Genomic DNA, 22262 nt, shown 5'->3' on the forward strand with positions numbered 1-22262 from the left:
GTTTACTAACCAGTGCCCACCCACCAATATATTTACATCAGTCCGATGGGACAGCGGGGGGAAGTGTTTTCACAGAGTGGCAGAAATGCTTACCTCAATATATTAATTTGTGGCCACTGAAGAACACTGCTGTCAACATGACCCATGAGCATTAATGGTGGAGAATATTGATCAGATGTCATGTTATATTGTAGCTAAATCAAAATGGTGTACCTCAATCAACATTGCTTCACTGCCTGCTACATCTGGCAAATGTCATATATGGTCCATGCTCAGAAGAATAGCACGAGGTGTAATGTCACGAGTCGACATGTACTGTACCAGCTCTATAGAGAAAACCATGTCTCCTGTGCCTACCAGATCAGTTCCCATTTAAAAGGAGTACTAAACTTACCTGGCATTTAAACCCACTGCTGAGGGCCAAAACAACAACTCATAGGCTTACTCAAACCATATGGATTTGGCCCTCCTGTCCCGATATCTTGGCAGGGATCGTGCCCAGGTCCCCGGGAGCACAGGAGGGCAGACCAGCCCGGAGAACAATCAATTGTACCTTTGACCAGCGCTCCTTTGGCTGACATGAGGGAGCCAACGTGGATGATAAAGCAGAGGAGCAGGGGAGACTCCTGGGCCCCCTGAAGACATTGATCAGAATGTCAGAGGGAAAGCTACTTTGTTACAGCCACCGACCACTCCCTCTCATTAGCGTTCCAACACATTGGCCACTGTGCTCCCCCTCTTCCACCCCCTGTCCCTCGTCAATTGTATCCACTTCCATGTATCATCTTGCCCCGCCCCCCTTCATGGTCTTCGATAGTTCCTCTTGTAACACGCTCTGTGCCACAGGGCCCGAAGGCCTCAAACACAGAATGCACTAACTGTAAGTGGCCCTGGATAAGTGTGTCTGCTACATGACTAAAATGTAAATGTGAATGGGCATCAGAGATCAAAAGGGGCACTTCCAGTTCAATATTATATGCACTATTGGGGAAGTCCCTGGGCACCTGCCCTAGTCACAGCAATTTCCCTCACAAAAGGACCCACACCCTCCATAAGAGATAAAGTATCCATTATACACAGGGATAAATCTCATGCTTATTCACTTTGCATTGTACGATATTCAAACGTTCTGGATATCTGAGGGTATAAGAGCGAGGCCACAGAGGTTTCCACAGGCAAATAAAACAGCAGAGTGATTGTCTAACTGGATGATGAGTGACATGATTATGTGGTAATGGAGGAAGCTCTTCCAGAGTGAGCTTCCTGCTATCTGAAGGTTCTCCCCCTGGAGTATCTAATATCTATTGACCAGGGCCTGGTTTCCCGATAGCGATGGAAGTCAGACTTACGAGTGTTTTAATGAGGCATCTTTCCTACAACCGCTGAAGACGTAACGTCTTTCCCAAAACGCCACACAGAGAGAACATTTCATATTTAACTACAATTCGCAAAATAGAACTCAAATTGATTGAACATGAAATGTATTTAAATATGATTGAAATATATTTATATTTTAATGCATTTATCTTGTTTTCATTTGTATTTGTTATGGATCCCCATCCTGCCTAGGCAGCAGCTACTATTCCTGGGTTCCAGCAAAATGAAGGTAGTTTTACAAATTTAAAAACATTACAATACATTCACAACACACTGCATGCCCTCAGGCCCCCACTCCACAACTAACACATATCTACAGTACTAAATCCATGTGTGTGTGTGTATAGTGCATATGTTATCGTGTGTGTGTATGCATGTGTCTGTGCCTGTTGCTTCACAGTCCCCACTATTCCATAAGGTGTAATTTAATCTGTTTTTGAAATTTGATTCTACTGCTTGCATCAGTTACTTGATGTGGAATAGAGTTCCATGTAGTCATGGTTCTATGTAGTACTATACACCTCCCATAGTCGGTTCTGGACTTTGGGACTATGAAGAGACCTCTGGTGGCATGTATTTGTGTGGTATGAGTGTCCAAACTGTGTGCCAGTAGTGCATTCAACATGTCAATACCTCTCACAAATACAAGTAGTGATGAAGTCAATCTCTCCTCCACTTTGATCCCGGAGAAATTGATATACATATTATTAATGTTAGCTCTCTGTGTACATCCAAGGGCCAACCGTTCTGCCCTGTTCTGGGCCAATTACAATTTTCCCAAGTCCCTTTCTGTGTGGCACCTGACCAATCGACTGAACAATAATCCAGGTGCGACAACACTAGGGTCTGTAGGACCTGCCTTGTTGATAGTGCTGTTAATAATAATAATAATATATGCCATTTAGCAGACGCTTTTATCCAAAGCGACTTACAGTCATGTGTGCATACATTCTACGTATGGGTGGTCCCGGGGATCGAACCCACTACCCTGGCGTTACAAGCACCATGCTCTACCAACTGAGCTACAGAAGAATGCAGAGCAACGGTTTATTATGGACAGACTTCTCCCCATCCTAGCTACTGTTGTATCAATATGTTAGGCCATGACAGTTTACAATCCAGGGTCACTCCAAGCAGTTCAGTCACCTCAACTTGCTCAATTTCCACTTCATCCTTGGTGGCTTCCCAATCCAGATCGGATCCAGAGGTACCTGCGTCTTCATCCTCGGTTCTGTCTCCCTCTCCGGCGGCTTCTACCTCGAGTTCAGATACTCGGAGCTCCCAGCCACCGGCCCATTCAACATCACCACCTGTCATCATAGGCAGCTCTATGGTGAGAAACATCTCGGTCCCCAAGGCAAGAACCCTGAGCACCAGTACAGGACATAAGGCTGCTTCCGACTGTTCTACCACAGATGCCGAGAGATGACACTGCCGTAGTCCATGTGGGGTCAAACGACATCAGGAGAGCTAGCTCGGAACATTTGAAAATTGATTTTAAATTACTGATTTTAGCATTAAAAGACTCCAATAAACAGCCAACAATGTCATGTCCAGTACCATCATTGGCCCGCCGGTATGGAAGATTAGGAAGCCAGATGTTTAATGCCAGCAGTCTAAAAGATTCATGTAGCTCTGCTGGAGTCACTTTTGATAACTTTGACACCTTCTGGAAACAGAAGATACTCTACAGGAATGACGGAGTCCATCCAAATCATCTTGGCTCCTCGACTCCACACATTTCAAGGCTGCGTTGAAACAATGACTGGTAAATGATCCAAGAGCAGCTTCGTCAATCCCTACTATTGTGACAATGAGTCGTCATAATGCTGCATCAAATGTACATGATCTTAGGGGCATTGGCAAAAACAAATGTACCCCTAATTGCACCGAATACATCTGTTTATGCTACAGCTATTGTAAGCAGTAATCATGAGCCTATAAACCAGAGTTACACTGTTAGCACTGAGGCGGTGTGCAATAGTAGGAAGACCACTTTATGCAGCTCACCCTGCACTATCAGTTTCAATGTAAATAACATGAGTAAGTCTACCTCTGACAAGCTTCCCAGTAAAGCATTAAAAGCAATCAAGCAACCCAGAAAAGTGCAAAAAAATAGCCCATATTAACATATGTAGCTTAAGAAACAAGGTCCATGAAGTCAATAACTTGCTTGCAACAGATGACTTGAACATTCTGAATATCTCCGAAACTCACTTCGATAATACAGTGGTAGCAATACATGGTTATAACATCTACCGAAAAGACAAATGCCAACTGAGGCGGTGTTGCAGTCTATATTCAGAACCACATTCCTGTAAATCTTAGAGACGATCTAATGTTAAATACTGTTGAAGTAATATGGCTACAGGTTCATCAGCCTAAAGACTATATTGCCACATCTTGAATTTAAGTCTACTAGAGAGCGTGTGCCCTCAGGCCTGGAGGGAAGCTAAAGTCATTCTGCTTCCCAAAAATAGTAAAGCCCCCTTAATGGCTCAAATAGCCAACCAACCAGCCTGTTACCAACCCTTAGTAAACATCTGGGGGAAAAAAATAGCATTTTATCTGGTCAAAAACTATTTCACAGTAAACTAATTGACAACAGAATTTCAGCAAGCTTATAGGGAAGGACACTCAACAAGCACAGCACTTACACAAATGACTTATGATTGGCTGAGAGATTATCGATCATAATCTGCTGCTGGAAAAACGTATGTGTTGTGGCTTTACACCCCCAGCTATAATGTGCATATAGAGTTACTTGTCTAATAGAACGCAGAGGGTGTTCTTTAATGGACGCCTCTCAAATATAATTCAGTTGGAATCAGGAATTCCCCAGGGTATCTGTTTAGGCCCCTTTTTTCAATTTTTACTAACGACATGCCACTGAGTGAAGCCAGAGTGTCTATGTATGTGAATGACTCAACACTATACACGTCAGCTACTACAGAGACTGAAATGACTGCAACACTCAACAAAGAGCTGCAATTAGTTTCAGAATGGTTGGCATGGAATAAGTTAGCCCTAAATATTTCTTAAACTAAAAGCATTGTATTTGGAACCAAACACTCACTAAACCCTAAACCTCAAATAAATCTTGTAATAAATAATGTGGAAATTGAGATGACAAAACTGCTTGGAGGAACCCTAGATTGTAAACTGTCATGGTTAAAACATATTGATGCAGTAGGAGCTAGGATGGGGAGAAGTCTGTCTATAATAAAGCGATGCTCTACCTTCTTAACACTATCAACAAGGCAGGTCCTACAGGCCCTAGTTTTGTCGCACCTTGACTACTGTTCAGTCGTGTGGTCAGGTGCCACAAAAAAAGGACTTAGGAAAATTGCAATTGGCTCAGAACAGGACGGCTGTACACAGAGAGCTAATATTAATAATATGCATGTCAATCTCTCCTGGCTGAAAGTGGAGGAGAGATTGACTTCATCACTTCTTTCATTTATGAGAGACATGTTGAATTCATCTAGCTGTCTGTCTAAACTACTGGCACACAGCTCGGACACTCATGTATACCCCACAAGACATGCCACAAGAGGTCTCTTCAGTCCCCAAGTCCAGAACAGACTATGGGAGGCACACAGTACTACAGAAAACCATGACTACATAAATACCTTATGGAACATCGGGGACTGTGAAGCAACAAACATTGGCACAGACATGCATACACACATGATAACATACGCACTATACCTACACATGGATCTTGTACTGTAGATATGTGGTAGTGGTGGAGAAGGCCTGAGGGCACACAGTGTGTTGTGAAATCTGTGAATGTATTGTAATGTTTTTAAAATGGTATAAACTGCCTTAATTATGCTGTACCCCAGGAAGATAGCTGTTGCCAAAGCAGCAGCTACATGGGGCTCCATTATAAACACAAATACAAAACCTTTGGTAACAATGGTTTGAGAAACAGCTCAGAGATTTAGTGATGCTCCTGCGAAGGTTCTAATGATGAACTTAGCCTTCAGATGCTTTTGGGAGCACTGAGCCCTGGCCCACCCTGAGCAAACATCAAAAGCACAGACATAAATAAAGGTGGACACTGTTGGACCTCAACGAACTACAGGCACCAACTGCAGCATGAACTGCTAACAGACACCATGGATTCATCATCAACTGCTAACAGGCACCATTGATCAACATCAACTGCTTCAACAAGGAAGAAAATTGAAGGGTAATTCGCTATCAATCTACCATCCTGACCTCCCACAATAAGCCATCTATTCGCCTGTATTTTTTTCCCAGAGGACCTGCATTTACTTTGATCTTTGGGCAGTGAGTGGGTGAGCCAATTGGTAGCTTCAGATGATTGTGCCAAAGGTCTCTGCTAGACTGTCCAGTGTTACTGTGAGGCTTAGTTAGGTTATATTGAGGCGCCAGCAGAAGAAACTCTGTCCAGCGTTATTGTGAGGCTTAGTTAGGTTATATTGAGGCGCAAGCAGAAGAAGAAACCCTGTCGTTAGGCTACGGAGGTGGAAAAATACAAATGTATACTTGTCTCTGCTTAATGTTGCCCTCCTGATAATCAGATGACAGCATGAGGTCCCAGTCTTTCCCCATAAGACATTACTAATAAGTAAGTGCACTGATGTTCGGGGCCAATCATTCGACTACTCACTGCAGTAAAATCACCATGAATTGAGATAAAATTCTTTCACTCTGTACTCATGTGTTCCCCACTCAATTCCACCCATGACTGAGGTGGAATGGAGACTTACTGGTCGTGTCTGGTGTCAGGGACTCCGCGGTCCATCCTCAGCTTGTCACTCTCCACCTGGTTGAACTTGTTGCGGGCGTAGGGATCCTGCCCTGGCCGCACCACCGTAGCACCAACATATAGGTCCTGGTCAAAGTTTTGCCATCTCACCTTGCCTGCAGACCAGAGCAGAGACACAGAAGAGGAAATGAAGACAGTACAATGGACTGCAGCACTGTAAATAAACATGGTCTAACCTCCCTCCCTGTTACTGGGCAGAAAACAGCTGCTAGCACCTTCTGGTTGCAGTTTCTTCACAAATGTACCTTTGTGTTTATTTTGCACATTCCAGAGCTCACAGATAATTTGAGACTTTCCCAAACTGTAATAACAGTCTGCAGTCAGCTACACTACAAAGACTTTCCCAAACTGTAATAACTGTCTGCAGTCAGCTACACTACAAAGACTTTCCCAAACTGTAATAACAGTTTGCAGTCAGCTACACTAGAAAGACTTTCCCAAACTGTAATAACAGTCTGCAGTCAGCTACACTACAAAGACTTTCCAAAACTGTAATAACAGTCTGCAGTCAGCTACACTACAAATACTTTCCCAAACTGTAATAACAGTCTGCAGTCAGCTACACTAGAAAGACTTTCCCAAACTGTAATAACAGTCTGCAGTCAGCTACACTAGAAAGACTTTCCCAAACTGTAATAACAGTCTGCAGTCAGCAACACTACAAAGACTTTCCCAAACTGTAATAACAGTCTGCAGTCAGCTACACTACAAAGACTTTCCCAAACTGTAATAACAGTCTGCAGTCAGCTACACTACAAAGACTTTCCCAAACTGTAATAACAGTCTGCAGTCAGCTACACTACAAAGACTTTCCCAAACTGTAATAACTGTCTGCAGTCAGCTACACTACAAAGACTTTCCCAAACTGTAATAACAGTCTGCAGTCAGCTACACTACAAATACTTTCCCAAACTGTAATAACAGTCTGCAGTCAGCTACACTACAAAGACTTTCCCAAACTGTAATAACAGTCTGCAGTCAGCTACACTACAAAGACTTTCCCAAACTGTAATAACAGTCTGCAGTCAGGTACACTACAAATACTTTCCCAAACTGTAGTAACAGTCTGCAGTCAGCTACACTAGAAAGACTTTCCCAAACTGTAATAAGTCTGCAGTCAGCTACACTAGAAAGACTTTCCCAAACTGTAATAACAGTCTGCAGTCAGCTACATTACAAATACTTTCCCAAACTGTAACAACAGTCTGCAGTCAGCTACACTGCAAAGACTTTCCCAAACTGTAATAACAGTCTGCAGTCAGCTACACTACAAAGACTTTCCCAAACTGTAATAACAGTCTGCAGTCAGCTACACTACAACGACTTTCCCAAATTGTAATAACAGTCTGCAGTCAGCTACACTACAAAGACTTTCCCAAACTGTAATAACAGTCTGCAGTCAGCTACACTAGAAAGACTTTCCCAAACTGTAATAACAGTCTGCAGTCAGCTACACTAGAAAGACTTTCCCAAACTGTAATAACAGTCTGCAGTCAGCTACACTACAAAGACTTTCCCAAACTGTAATAACAGTCTGCAGTCAGCTACACTACAAAGACTTTCCCAAACTGTAATAACAGTCTGCAGTCAGCTACACTACAAAGACTTTCCCAAACTGTAATAACAGTCTGCAGTCAGCTACACTACAAAGACTTTCCCAAACTGTAATAACAGTCTGCAGTCAGCTACACTACAAAGACTTTCCCAAACTGTAATAACAGTCTGCAGTCAGCTACACTACAAAGACTTTCCCAAACTGTAATAACAGTCTGCTACATTACAAAGACTTTCCCAAACTGTAATAAAAGTCTGCAATCAGCTACACTATAAAGACTTTCCCAAACCCTAATAAGTCTGCAGTCAGCTACACTACAAAGACTTTCCCAAACCCTAATAACAGTCTGCAGTCAGCTACACTACAAAGACTTTCCCAAACCCTAATAACAGTCTGCAGTCAGCTACACTACAAAGACTTTCCCAAACTGTTGTAACAGTCTGCAGTCAGCTACACCAAAGACTTTCCCAAACTGTAATAACAGTCTGCAATCAGCTACATTACAAATACTTTCCCAAACTGTAATAACAGTCTGCAGTCAGCTACACTACAAAGACTTTCCCAAACTGTAATAACAGTCTTCAGTCAGCTACACTACAAAGACTTTCCCAAACTGTAATAACAGTCTGCAGTCAGCTACACTACAAAGACTTTCCCAAACTGTAATAACAGTCTGCAGTCAGCTACACTACAAAGACTTTCCCAAAGTGTAATAACAGTCTGCAGTCAGCTACACTACAAAGACTTTCCCAAACTATAATAACAGTCTGCAGTCAGCTACACTACAAAGACTTTCCCAAACCCTAATAACAGTCTGCAGTCAGCTACACTACAAAGACTTTCCCAAACTGTAATAACAGTCTGCAATCAGCTACATTACAAATACTTTCCCAAACTGTAATAACAGTATACAGTCAGCTACACTACAAAGACTTTCCCAAACTGTAATAACAGTCTGCAGTCAGCTACACTAGAAAGACTTTCCCAAACTGTAATAACAGTCTGCAGTCAGCTACACTACAAAGACTTTCCCAAACTGTAATAACAGTCTGCAGTCAGCTACACTACAAAGACTTTCCCAAACTGTAATAACAGTCTGCAGTCAGCTACATTACAAAGACTTTCCCAAACTGTAATAACAGTCTGCAGTCAGCTACACTACAAAGACTTTCCCAAACTGTAATAACAGTCTGCAGTCAGCTACATTACAAAGACCTTCCCAAACTATAATAACAGTCTGCAGTCAGCTACACTACAAAGACTTTCCCAAACTGTAATAACAGTCTGCAGTCAGCTACACTACAAAGACTTTCCCAAACTGTAATAACAGTCTGCTACATTACAAAGACTTTCCCAAACTGTAATAAAAGTCTGCAATCAGCTACACTATAAAGACTTTCCCAAACCCTAATAAGTCTGCAGTCAGCTACACTACAAAGACTTTCCCAAACCCTAATAACAGTCTGCAGTCAGCTACACTACAAAGACTTTCCCAAACCCTAATAACAGTCTGCAGTCAGCTACACTACAAAGACTTTCCCAAACTGTAATAACAGTCTGCAATCAGCTACATTACAAATACTTTCCCAAACTGTAATAACAGTATACAGTCAGCTACACTACAAAGACTTTCCCAAACTGTAATAACAGTCTGCAGTCAGCTACACTAGAAAGACTTTCCCAAACTGTAATAACAGTCTGCAGTCAGCTACACTACAAAGACTTTCCCAAACTGTAATAACAGTCTGCAGTCAGCTACACTACAAAGACTTTCCCAAACTGTAATAACAGTCTGCAGTCAGCTACACTACAAAGACTTTCCCAAACTGTAATAACAGTCTGCAGTCAGCTACATTACAAAGACTTTCCCAAACTGTAATAACAGTCTGCAGTCAGCTACACTACAAAGACTTTCCCAAACTGTAATAACAGTCTGCAGTCAGCTACACTACAAAGACTTTCCCAAAGTGTAATAACAGTCTGCAGTCAGCTACACTACAAAGACTTTCCCAAACTATAATAACAGTCTGCAGTCAGCTACACTATAAAGACATTCCCAAACCCTAATAAGTCTGCAGTCAGCTGCATTACAAAGACGTTCCCAAACCCTAATAACAGTCTGCAGTCAGCTACACTACAAAGACTTTCCCAAACTGTAATAACAGTCTGCAGTCAGCTACATTACAAATACTTTCCCAAACTATAATAACAGTCTGCAGTCAGCTACACTATAAAGACATTCCCAAACCCTAATAAGTCTGCAGTCAGCTGCATTACAAAGACGTTCCCAAACCCTAATAACAGTCTGCAGTCAGCTACACTATAAAGACTTTCCCAAACTATAATAACAGTCTGCAGTCAGCTACACTATAAAGACTTTCCCAAACCCTAATAACAGTCTGCAGTCAGCTACACTACAAAGACTTTCCCAAACTGTAATAACAGTCTGCAGTCAGCTACACTACAAAGACTTTCCCAAACTGTAATAACAGTCTGCAAAGACTTTCCCAAAGTGTAATAACAGTCTGCAGTCAGCTACACTATAAATACTTTCCCAAACCCTAATAAGTCTGCAGTCAGCTACATTACAAAGACCTTCCCAAACTATAATAACAGTCTGCAGTCAGCTACACTACAAAGACTTTCCCAAACTGTAATAACAGTCTGCAGTCAGCTACACTACAAAGACTTTCCCAAACTGTAATAACAGTCTGCTACATTACAAAGACTTTCCCAAACTGTAATAAAAGTCTGCAATCAGCTACACTATAAAGACTTTCCCAAACCCTAATAAGTCTGCAGTCAGCTACACTACAAAGACTTTCCCAAACCCTAATAACAGTCTGCAGTCAGCTACACTACAAAGACTTTCCCAAACCCTAATAACAGTCTGCAGTCAGCTACACTACAAAGACTTTCCCAAACTGTAATAACAGTCTGCAATCAGCTACATTACAAATACTTTCCCAAACTGTAATAACAGTATACAGTCAGCTACACTACAAAGACTTTCCCAAACTGTAATAACAGTCTGCAGTCAGCTACACTAGAAAGACTTTCCCAAACTGTAATAACAGTCTGCAGTCAGCTACACTACAAAGACTTTCCCAAACTGTAATAACAGTCTGCAGTCAGCTACACTACAAAGACTTTCCCAAACTGTAATAACAGTCTGCAGTCAGCTACACTACAAAGACTTTCCCAAACTGTAATAACAGTCTGCAGTCAGCTACATTACAAAGACTTTCCCAAACTGTAATAACAGTCTGCAGTCAGCTACACTACAAAGACTTTCCCAAACTGTAATAACAGTCTGCAGTCAGCTACACTACAAAGACTTTCCCAAAGTGTAATAACAGTCTGCAGTCAGCTACACTACAAAGACTTTCCCAAACTATAATAACAGTCTGCAGTCAGCTACACTATAAAGACATTCCCAAACCCTAATAAGTCTGCAGTCAGCTGCATTACAAAGACGTTCCCAAACCCTAATAACAGTCTGCAGTCAGCTACACTATAAAGACTTTCCCAAACTATAATAACAGTCTGCAGTCAGCTACACTATAAAGACTTTCCCAAACCCTAATAACAGCCTGCAGTCAGCTACACTACAAAGACTTTCCCAAACTATAATAACAGGCTGCAGTCAGCTACACTACAAAGACTTTCCCAAACCCTAATAACAGTCTGCAGTCAGCTACACTACAAAGACTTTCCCAAACTGTAATAACAGTCTGCAGTCAGCTACACTACAAAGACTTTCCCAAACTGTAATAACAGTCTGCAGTCAGCTACACTACAAAGACTTTCCCAAAGTGTAATAACAGTCTGCAGTCAGCTACACTATAAATACTTTCCCAAACCCTAATAAGTCTGCAGTCAGCTACATTACAAAGACCTTCCCAAACTATAATAACAGTCTGCAGTCAGCTACACTACAAAGACTTTCCCAAACTGTAATAACAGTCTGCAGTCAGCAACACTACAAAGACTTCCCCAAACTGTAATAACAGTCTGCTGTCAGCTACACTAGGAAGACTTTCCCAAACTGTAATAACAGTCTGCAGTCAGCTACACTACAAAGACTTTCCCAAACTGTAATAACAGTCTGCAGTCAGCTACACTACAAAGACTTTCCCAAACTGTAATAACAGTCTGCTACATTACAAAGACTTTCTCAAACCCTAATAACAGCCTGCAGTCAGCTACACTACACAGACTTTCTCAGACTGTAATAACAGTCTGCAGTCAGCTACACTACAAAGACTTTCCCAAACCCTAATAACATTCTGCAGTCAGCTACACTACAAAGACTTTCCCAAACTATAATAACAGTCTGCAGTCAGCTACACTACAAAGACTTTCCCAAACTGTAATAACAGCCTGCAGTCAGCTCCACTACAAAGACTTTCCCAAACTATAATAACAGTCTGCAGTCAGCTACACTATAAAGACATTCCCAAACCCTAATAAGTCTGCAGTCAGCTACATTAAATACTTTTCCAAACTATAATAACAGTAAGCAGTCAGCTACACTATAAAGACATTCCCAAACCCTAATGAGTCTGCAGTCAGCTACACTACAAAGACTTTCACAAACCCTAATAACAGCCTGCAGTCAGCTACACTACAAAGACTTTCCCAAACTGTAATAACAGCCTGCAGTCAGCTCCACTACAAAGACTTTCCCAAACTATAATAACAGTCTGCAGTCAGCTACACTATAAAGACTTTCCCAAACTGTAATAACAGTCTGCAGTCAGCTACACTACAAAGACTTTCCCAAACTGTAATAACAGTCTGCAGTCAGCTACACTATAAATACTTTCCCAAACCCTAATAAGTCTGCAGTCAGCTACACTACAAAGACTTTCCCAAACTGTAATAACAGTCTGCAGGCAGCTACACTATAAATACTTTCCCAAACCCTAATAAGTCTGCAGTCAGCTACACTACAAAGACTTCCCCAAACTGTAATAACAGTCTGCAGTCAGCTACACTACAAAGACCTTCCCAAACTATAATAACAGTCTGCAGTCAGCTACACTATAAAGACATTCCCAAACTATAATAACAGTCAGCAGTCAGTGACACTACAAATACTTTCCCAAACTGTAGTAAGTCTGCAGTCAGCAACACTATAAATACTTTCCCAAACTATAATAACAGTCAGTAGTCAGTGACACTACAAATACTTTCCCAAACTGTAGTAACAGTTTGCAGTCAGCTACACTACAAAGACTTTCCCAAACTGTAATAACAGTCTACAGTCAGCTACACTACAAAGACTTTCCCAAACTGTAATAACAGTCTGCAGTCAGCTGCATTACAAAGACTTTCCCAAACCCTAATAACAGTCTGCAGTCAGCTACACTATAAAGACTTTCCCAAACTATAATAACAGTCTGCAGTCATCTACACTACAAACTTTCCCAAACTGTAATAACAGTCTGCAGTCACCTACACTATAAAGACTTTCCCAAACTATAATAACAGTCTGCAGTCAGCTACACTACAAAGACTTTCCCAAACTATAATAACAGTCTGCAGTCAGCTACACTAAAAAGACATTCCCAAACCCTAATAAGTCTGCAGTCAGCTACATTAAAGACTTTTCCAAACTATAATAACAGTCTGCAGTCAGCTACACTATAAATACTTTCCCAAACCCTAATAACAGTCTGCAGTCAGCGACAGTACAAATACTTTCCCAAACCCTAATAAGTCTGCAGTTAGCTACATTACTAAGACATTTCCAAACCCTAATAACTGTCTGCAGTCAGCTACACTACAAAGACTTTCCCAAACCCTAATAAGTCTGCAGTTAGCTACATTACTAAGACATTTCCAAACCCTAATAACAGTCTGCAGTCAGCTACACTACAAAGACTTTCCCAAACCCTAATAAGTCTGCAGTTAGCTACATTACTAAGACTTTCCCAAACTATAATAACAGTCTGCAGTCAGCTACATTACTAAGACATTTCCAAACCCTAATAACAGCCTGCAGTCAGCTACACTTCTCTCGCAGGAGCACCCACTCACACAGCCTAGTCAGATTATTATGCATTTAAATAAAAATCAAAATAAAATGCCATGTGTAATTGTAATTCTTGTCACAACAACATATGAAAACAAAATATGTCCCCACATAAACACTGGATTTCAGTGTGACTAAACACTAATGCAGCTGTTATGTTAATGAAGTCTCTACAACATACGGCAGCATTCGATTACATTATCTGTCAGACAGGGTAGGGGCACGCAGAGAAAAAAGACCATGAGTAATTCATCTCATTGAGCTCTGACAGCTTGTCTTCAGCATGACAATTAGGAAGGTCTGAGAATAATCTGTCTCAGATGCTAATTGTTCCACAGAAATGCTAAATTGCATGCAGGGGGCATTATAACCGACTAAGTTTGGAGACAAAAAAGCCGTTGACCTTGTCATTTCCGTGATTAACAGAAGCCACAGATGGTTCAGTCTTATGTCATCACAATTTACAGACATGCAGTAGCACATTTTGTTAAATATAATATAATATATGCCATTTAGCTGACGCTTTTATCCAAAGCGACTTACAGTCATGTGTGCATACATTCTACGTATGGGTGGTCCCGGGAATCGAACCCACTACCCTGGCGTTACAAGCGCCATGCTCTACCAACTGAGCCACAGAAGGACCACATGTTGTAATCTGTTATTTTTACAGCAAATATTTTCACATACTTTAATGCCTAGTTTATTAAATAAAATAAACATGTGAGACATTCCGTTATTAGGTCACTTGTTATTTTGCTAATAGCAGCAGTTAAGCCTGTTAAGGCTGTGTTAATGGGCATGGGCATGGCCTGCTGGTAATGATGGGACTAGATCTGTAAAGAGGAAATCAAATCCTCCATGCCCGCTGCAGTAAATTCTGGAACATTACATTTAAATTTGAGAAATTAAGCAGATTCCCTTATCCAGAGCAACTAAGTTAGTGCATTCATCTGAAGATAGCAAAGTGAGACAACCACATATGACAATCGTATCAAGTACATTTGACCTGAAAGTATTTATCAGCAAAGTCAGAGCTCGTAGGGGGAAGCTTGTTCCACCATTCAACGGTATTCAACGATCCCTTATATAGTATCTTCACTTTAAAGAACTGAGGAACTGGTTCATGCCCAGATCTACGATCCTGCCCTAAGAAACAAGTTAAGGACAAGTTGCGTCTCTCCTTTATAGCTTCTCCTTGCTGTGAAAGTTAGACAGTTCAACCACCCATCTCTCTAGCTGGAACATTCCTCCTCTGGCTATGCTTACTAGACAAAAAGCTTTGAAACCGGTCAGTCGGGCGGGATACATGGTGTTTTGTTGTTGCTGCTCAGGTGGTAGGAATCCATTAAGATATAATAGGAGTCTGAACAGCATCTCTGAGAGAGATAAGGCCAGGTAGATCAGGTCAGTGCAAAATGTATGGTGTACCTTACTGAACTCAACCCTAGTAAACTACAGCACACTGCTGTACATTGTGCAGGCCATCCATGAAGCCTTCTAACTAACGAGGAATGTTCCATGGCACTTCTTGAGCAGAACAGCCACAGCGGAGGAAGACTAACGGTCTGTGGCCTGGTGTGCCGGTCAGCAGATTCCTCATCAAAATACTGCATATAATAACATTGTTAACGAATAAGAAAACAGGAACAAAGCATCGAATGACTCAGAAACTGGGTGGTCTTCACATCTGGATCCAGGAGGAAAGTCACTCACAGCACATACAGTACTGTAGTGTAGTGCACAGTGTATGAAAACACAGCACACAATACACAATGTACACTACAGTACTGGAAGAAAAGTACACAGCACAACACTGTACACTACATTACTGTACTGGATGAAAAGCACACAGCACATGTTTCCTGATCCCCAAAACATGTATTTATTTATTGTTGGCCATAAAAGACTAAAACCATCAGGAAATTAGCTCCCAAGTGATTTACATGTTGGAAATCTGTTCCCAAGTATTCACACACATAATAGAAAGACATATGTGATCATATACAAATAATCATTTATAATAATTAATCCGATTTATAAAGCACTTTTCTGCCAACTGAGATACTCAAAGCGCTTTATAGAGTAGGGAGAAACTCACCTGTGAAGGAAAAATTCTGTGTTTGCAAGATGCATTTGATGTACCTATATAATTATTTGTAGCTTTATAATAGGAGCTTAGTGATGGTAAAGAGCTCTCTGCTTAACTTCTTAAGGTATATGGGCCAGCATTTTCACTTTTGGATAAATAGCATGCCCAATTTCAACTTCCTGCTACTCATGCCAAGAATACAAGGTATGCATATTATTAGTAGATTTGGATAGAAAACACACAAGTTTCTAAAACTGTTTGAATCATGTCTGAGGCAAAACCCCGAGGGCTAACCGTTCAGAATTGTTTTGTTTTTTGGGTCTCTGTCTGTTCAGTGATTTCTCATTGGGAAACAATCTTTTTTAGGAACTTTTTCTCAGTTCTTACCGCTTCCACTGGATGTCACCAGTCTTTGGAATTTGGTTGAGGTTAATTCCTTTGTGCAATGAAGAAGTATGGTATTTTTTTGTAATATTATTTGAATGTGACGCTATGCTATTCAGTGGTTGCTGATGACAATTATCCCACTTAAGGGATGGGTAGCATCAAGAAGTTAAGGAGAAGTCCATCTTTAATTCTGTGAATAACACTAGTATATTTTATCAATGTTTATTATGAATATTTCTGCTAAAATCACTGGATGTTTTGGAATCAAAACCATTACTGCACGTAAGGCGCCAATGTAAAGAGATTTTTTGCACATTATCTAACAAAGCATACATCTATTGTGTAACATGATGTCCTATGAGTGTCATCTGATGAAGATCATCAAAGGTTAGTGATTAATTTGATCTCTATTTGTGACTCCTCTCTTTGGCTGGAAAAATGGCTGGGCTTTTATGTGACTTGGTGGTGACCTAACATAATCGTTTGTGGAGCTTTCGCTGTAAAGCATTTTTGAAATTAGACACTGGCTGGATTAACAAGAACGGTATCTTTAAAATGGTGCCTAATACATGTATGTTTGAGAAATTTGATTTATGAGATTTATGTTGATTTGTATTTGGTGCCCTGCAATTTCATTGGCTGTTGGCGAGGGGTTCCGCTAGCGGAACGGGGTTCCGCTCCCAGACATGTTAATGCATAAAGCATCTCTGCTAAATTGGATCCCGGTTAAGTTGTGCACATGGGCTCGCAAATTGGTACGATAAAGATTTGGGTGATTGGCCCATTGATGAAGATCAGAAACTCTGAAAAAAACCCAGCTGAATTCAGATTATTTTCATAGCATTCCTATACACACCTTGCATAATTAGCCCTGACCTTGTAAACAGTAAAGGTAGTTTACTAGTTTTAAACAGAACCACAGCTGGAACCCTCCACTATTGCACAGTCCGTTGAACAACATGTCAACCTTGAGTCCTGTGTTGACTAATCTTCTCATCATGTCTGTAAATGGGGGGGCTAACCAGAATGGACAGCGCTGTGGGATGCCTGGCTGGGTATCTGGCTCTTACCTGAGGGTAGTGTCTCCAGGCTGTGGGTTTGGTCATCTGCGTTGCGGTGGACCTGGGCCTGATTTGATGAGTCAATAGCATTCCAGTCATCCTGCCAAAGAAACACAAAGACACATTAATATAGAAACACGTAGACAAGGTCACAATCTTCATTCAGTGGAAAATGTTTGTCCCTCCTCAGAAAAGGATGATCTAATGATAGAAAACCCCCATGTTCATAAATAGCGGTATGTCAAACACTGAGAATGTCAAGCACATTTCCCAGACTAATTTTGAAAGCAAATGGTTAGAAAACGTTTAAAATATTCTAGTCTTCCTAAGTTCCCTGTTGGTGCCATTGATTTATTTCTTCAAGGTTGGCTGTGGAATTATAAACGCATGATTTGCATCATCATGTTACTGTGGCAACAAGGTGCCCCTGACTGTTATTGCTCTGCTTCAAGCAGCTTTTAAAATGTCAGTGAGTTTGTCAAAAGCATTTTGATGAAGAAAAAGGGTCTGTGGTCCTATGGCAGTAGACCATTATTCCATTCAATAACTTAGAACATAGGCTACTTATCAAAACCAGATGGACAGAGGATGGACAGAGGGCATGCTTTATTTTATCTTAGGGCTCACAGCCATTCAAATAACTTCACTATTTGTATATCGAGTCATGCAGACCACATTAGATCTTCTCAAGAGGCAGACCAAGAGTATTTCTGCATGTTGGATCAGACACACCGACAGCCTGTAAATTACACCCAATATAAACAGAAAAACAATGTTTTATACTATATAATGAACTTTCCAATCATCGCCAGGTGCATGATTGATCCACAACAATATGTTTGACACTGACCCAACTCCAGCCACTTTAATAATGGGAATTGATGGGAAATTATGTAAATATATCACTAGCCACTTTAAACAATGCTACCTTATATAATGTTACTTACCCTACATTATTCATCTCATATGCATACGTATATACTGTACTCTATATCATCGACTGCATCCTTATGTAAATGTTAAATGTTATGTAATACATGTATCACTAGCCACTTTAACTATGCCACTTTGTTTACTTTGTCTACATACTCATCTCATATGTATATACTGTACTCGATACCATCTACTGCATGCTGCCCTGTACCATCACTCATTCATATATCCTTATGTACATATTCTTTATCCCCTTACACTGTGTATAAGACAGTAGTTTTGGAATTGTTAGTTAGATTATTTGTTGGTTATCACTACATTGTCGGAACTAGAAGCACAAGCATTTCGCTACACTCGCATTAACATCTGCTAACCATGTGTATGTGACAAATAAAATGTTATTTGATTTGATTTGATTATGTTTTGTGAGGATTCACAGAACAGAGTGCGATGGAGAGGAATTGTCGATTGCCTATTCTCATACGGTTGCTGTTCTGATGTCACGGCAACATCAAACGCAGAGGGACAGTCTGTGACTAAACAGCCAGATGGGATTTCCATCAGTGTTAAAACACACAGGAGCTGTGTGCCAAAATAAAGCCAGTGAAGAGTACAGATGTAGGATCTTAATTTGCTACAGCAGGAAAAACATTATTGCAGCAACAGGAAATGTGAATTATTATGAATTCTAATTCATGGACATTTTTGTAAGACTAAATACATTTTACTTAATGGAAAATCAAGTCAAATTTGGCCTCAATCTCGCCTGTCTCTATAACCAACTGTTGGGAAATATGGCCGCGCTGACAATGACAGCATGGGTCAAGCCAAACGGTGAAACACTGCAGTACTGCAAGTCTGTAACACACCGCAGGCCAGACCGGCAAAAACTCAAACAGGAAGTACTCTTGCCAAGGTTAGCAGTAAATAAACCAGCAGGCGGGATGGTATGGATAGAGCGCAAGCTACTGAAGTCCAGAAGCCCTCGTTCTGCCGAACACCAGCATCTGCTCTGGTCGCCTGCACCTTCAGGCCAAAATGAGCTGGTGGCTGTGGCAACCAATAGCATTCAGACGCTCAGCATTTTATCATAAACTTATCAAATCAATGATCAAACCTTGTAAAAAATATATATCTTTAGACAGAGGAACATGAATAAGTACATCATGTCCTGAGAACGATTAAGAAAAATTTGACGCATGTCTTCTAGAGCAAAATTAAATGTTTTGAAGTTATTTCACAATAGGAGGGGTGGAAAGGAGTTATGGTGGTGGTGGTGAACTGCAGCTGACACGGGTGTAGATCGCTATAATCATTCTAATGAATGATGTGCATATTCCACTTCATTAATTATGCTCTGCGAAACCACAATACCAACACCGTTTACAATAACAGGTAATTCCAGAAAGAAAAGCTTTAAAATGGAAAATTAGTCAACATTACTCGGTTTGTTAGTTGGTGAAATTGACAGTCATCTCGCTGACAAACAGCCTACGTTAACATGATTTCCAGAGTGATTCTCATGAAGTCACAGTTGTTCATCATTTCTCACACTTGGCAGAACATGGGAACAATTATTGTGCGGCCATTAACATTACAGGTAGCACTATGGGAGGAATTCACACGACTCTCCTATAGCACGGTCATCACAGAGGTAGCGTCTGGCTAATAAATAACTCATTACCAAGCCACCGGTTGGGTCTCTTGGTGGGAGACCTGAGAAAGCACTAGTTTTAAGATGAGTGATAGAAGTGTTACTGTAACATCCTAATGCTATTCAAACCTTAATTAAAGTCAACCATACATCCTCTTAGCCAGACCAAAAGTTTTAACTTTTAGGTTGGAGGCGAGGTTTCTTATAGTGATCGGGGGATAAAAGTTCTACACAGTTACATATCGCAATATCATTTTGGACGATATACTTTAACTCCAAGTATCAATTTTTTTCTCTCTTCTAGGTAGTTAATTAGCGCTAGTTGGCGCCGGCTGTACCGGCGCCAAAACGCTGGTAATTTTCATCCCATAGCTCGTTCGCCATCTTCATTTTAAATAGTGAGCCAACATGTTTTCAGCACTTTCTTTTCCATGTCTGATCAAAACTAGTTCTCATGCTCTCTCGTCTCTCTGCCGCAGACATATAGTGAGCAATATTTTTTAGAATATCAAACTGTAATGCAAGTTGCAGTATTGAATCTCAATACATACATATCGTATCGGCACATAAGCATGGTGCTAGTATAGCACGGCATGGTGCTAGTATAGCACGGCATGGCGCTAGTACAGCACGGCATGGCGCTAGTATAGCACGGCATGGCGCTAGTACAGCACGGCATGGCGCTAGTATAGCACGGCATGGCGCTAGTACAGCACGGCATGGCGCTAGTACAGCACGGCATGGCGCTAGTATAGCACGGCATGGCGCTAGTATAGCACGGCATGGCGCTAGTATAGCACAGCATGGTATAGCATCGCATGGCGATGGCATCGTATGGTGAGGTTCCTGGCAATAACCCAGGCATCGTATGGTGAGGTTCCTGGCAATAACCCAGGCCTAGTTTGTTACCACACAAAGTTAACGTACAACTTGGGTGCATACTACGCCGTCATGCTCCACCGTCAAACCACACCATGATGCTCCACTTAACTTAGCTTTTAGCTCTCCTGGTCCCTGCTGTGCTCTGCTATTACATATGCCACTGTAGTGCTTACGCTCTGCTATTTTTTTATATTTTATTTTACCTTTATTTAACTAGGCAAGTCAGTTAAGAACAAATTCTTATTTTGAATGACGGCCTAGGAACAGTGGGTGAACTGCCTGTTCAGGGGCGGAACGACAGATTTGTACCTTTTCAGCTCGGGAATTTGAACTTGCAACCTTTCAGTTACTAGTCGCTCTAACCACTAGGCTACCCTGCCGCACCAGCAGGTAAGAACAGCAATGCTACCATCTATCATCAACCATACATCATCTGCCTGGTACAGTGGTAGACTACTACTGTCAATTCTATTTTACTTTTGGCCTGCTTGACTCCCATGATGTAATCTTTGTAATTCAGGGCCATTTCAGGTCTGGGAGCCAATTGGGAGGAGAGAGCAGGTGTGAATGCAGAGAGCCCAGAGGAACATCCATCTCAGTTGGCATGGAGTAACCCCACGGCAACTGTTCTCCCTCACTGAGCCCTACATGCCCTGTCAGGGGGCATTGGCAGGGAGGAAGCAGCCAGACTAGAGGGACTTAAACTGGAAGTTTACCAAGCCCCCAATCTCTCGTCTTTCAGGCTGGTCTGGAGCAGATGAAGAGGAAAATTCAACCAAGAATCTTCTCTGAGGATGCTGGGGGGCTGCTGCTTAAATTGTTAACTGGAACTGGAGAAGTTGAGAGTAGAAGACGGTAGGGAAGAGAGTAGAGTAGCTCTGGAGTGTTCTTCAGAGATCAAGAAATGTTAATGTATCTGACACAGCTGGTAGGGTTATGTAGGTCTACCGTATGTGAGGTCATGACAAGCTTTAACTACTGTAAAAGCAAGCAAGGAACGTAGCAGTTGAAAGAACACTGCGGGATTCCTCAAGTAGAGTCTTCCACTGCAACACTAACATCCATTTCAATATTTACAGGCCCTGCTGATAGAACAGGTATGATGACCTCGCACTCTGAACTAGAGGTTGACCGATTAATCGGAACGGCCGATTAATTAGGGCAGATTTAAAGTTTTCATAACAATTGGAAATCAGTATTTTTGGGCGCCGTCTAAAATAAAATAAAAAATTATACCTTTATTTAACTAGGCAAGTCAGTTAAGAAGACATTCTTATTTTCAAAGACGGCCTAGGAACGGTGGGTTAACTGCCTCGTGTTCAGGGGCAGAACGACAGATTTCTACCTTGTCAGCTTGGAGGATCCAATCTTGCAACCTTACAGTTAACCAGTCCAACGCAATAACGACCTGCCCCTCTCTCGTTGCACTGCCTGTTACACAAATGCAGTAAGCCAAGGTAAGTTGCTAGCTAGCATTAAA

General features: G+C 41.3%; 1 protein-coding gene across 1 annotated transcript in view; it reads right to left on the minus strand.

The window, feature by feature from the left end:
* The window catches only part of LOC118371008 (polypeptide N-acetylgalactosaminyltransferase 2-like), a 135299-nt gene that overhangs the window by 36233 nt on the left and 76804 nt on the right, over positions 1-22262 (minus strand). Inside the window, exons 2-3 of the mRNA XM_035756295.2 lie at positions 17323-17413; positions 6120-6273 (exon numbers count right to left, since the gene is read on the minus strand). Of these exons, the coding sequence (XP_035612188.1) occupies positions 6120-6273; positions 17323-17413 (245 nt within the window). The remainder of the gene's footprint in view (positions 1-6119; positions 6274-17322; positions 17414-22262) is intronic.

The sequence above is a fragment of the Oncorhynchus keta genome, chromosome 2, assembly GCF_023373465.1.
Source record: "Oncorhynchus keta strain PuntledgeMale-10-30-2019 chromosome 2, Oket_V2, whole genome shotgun sequence".
In the NCBI taxonomy this organism is placed as follows: Eukaryota; Metazoa; Chordata; class Actinopteri; order Salmoniformes; family Salmonidae; genus Oncorhynchus; species Oncorhynchus keta.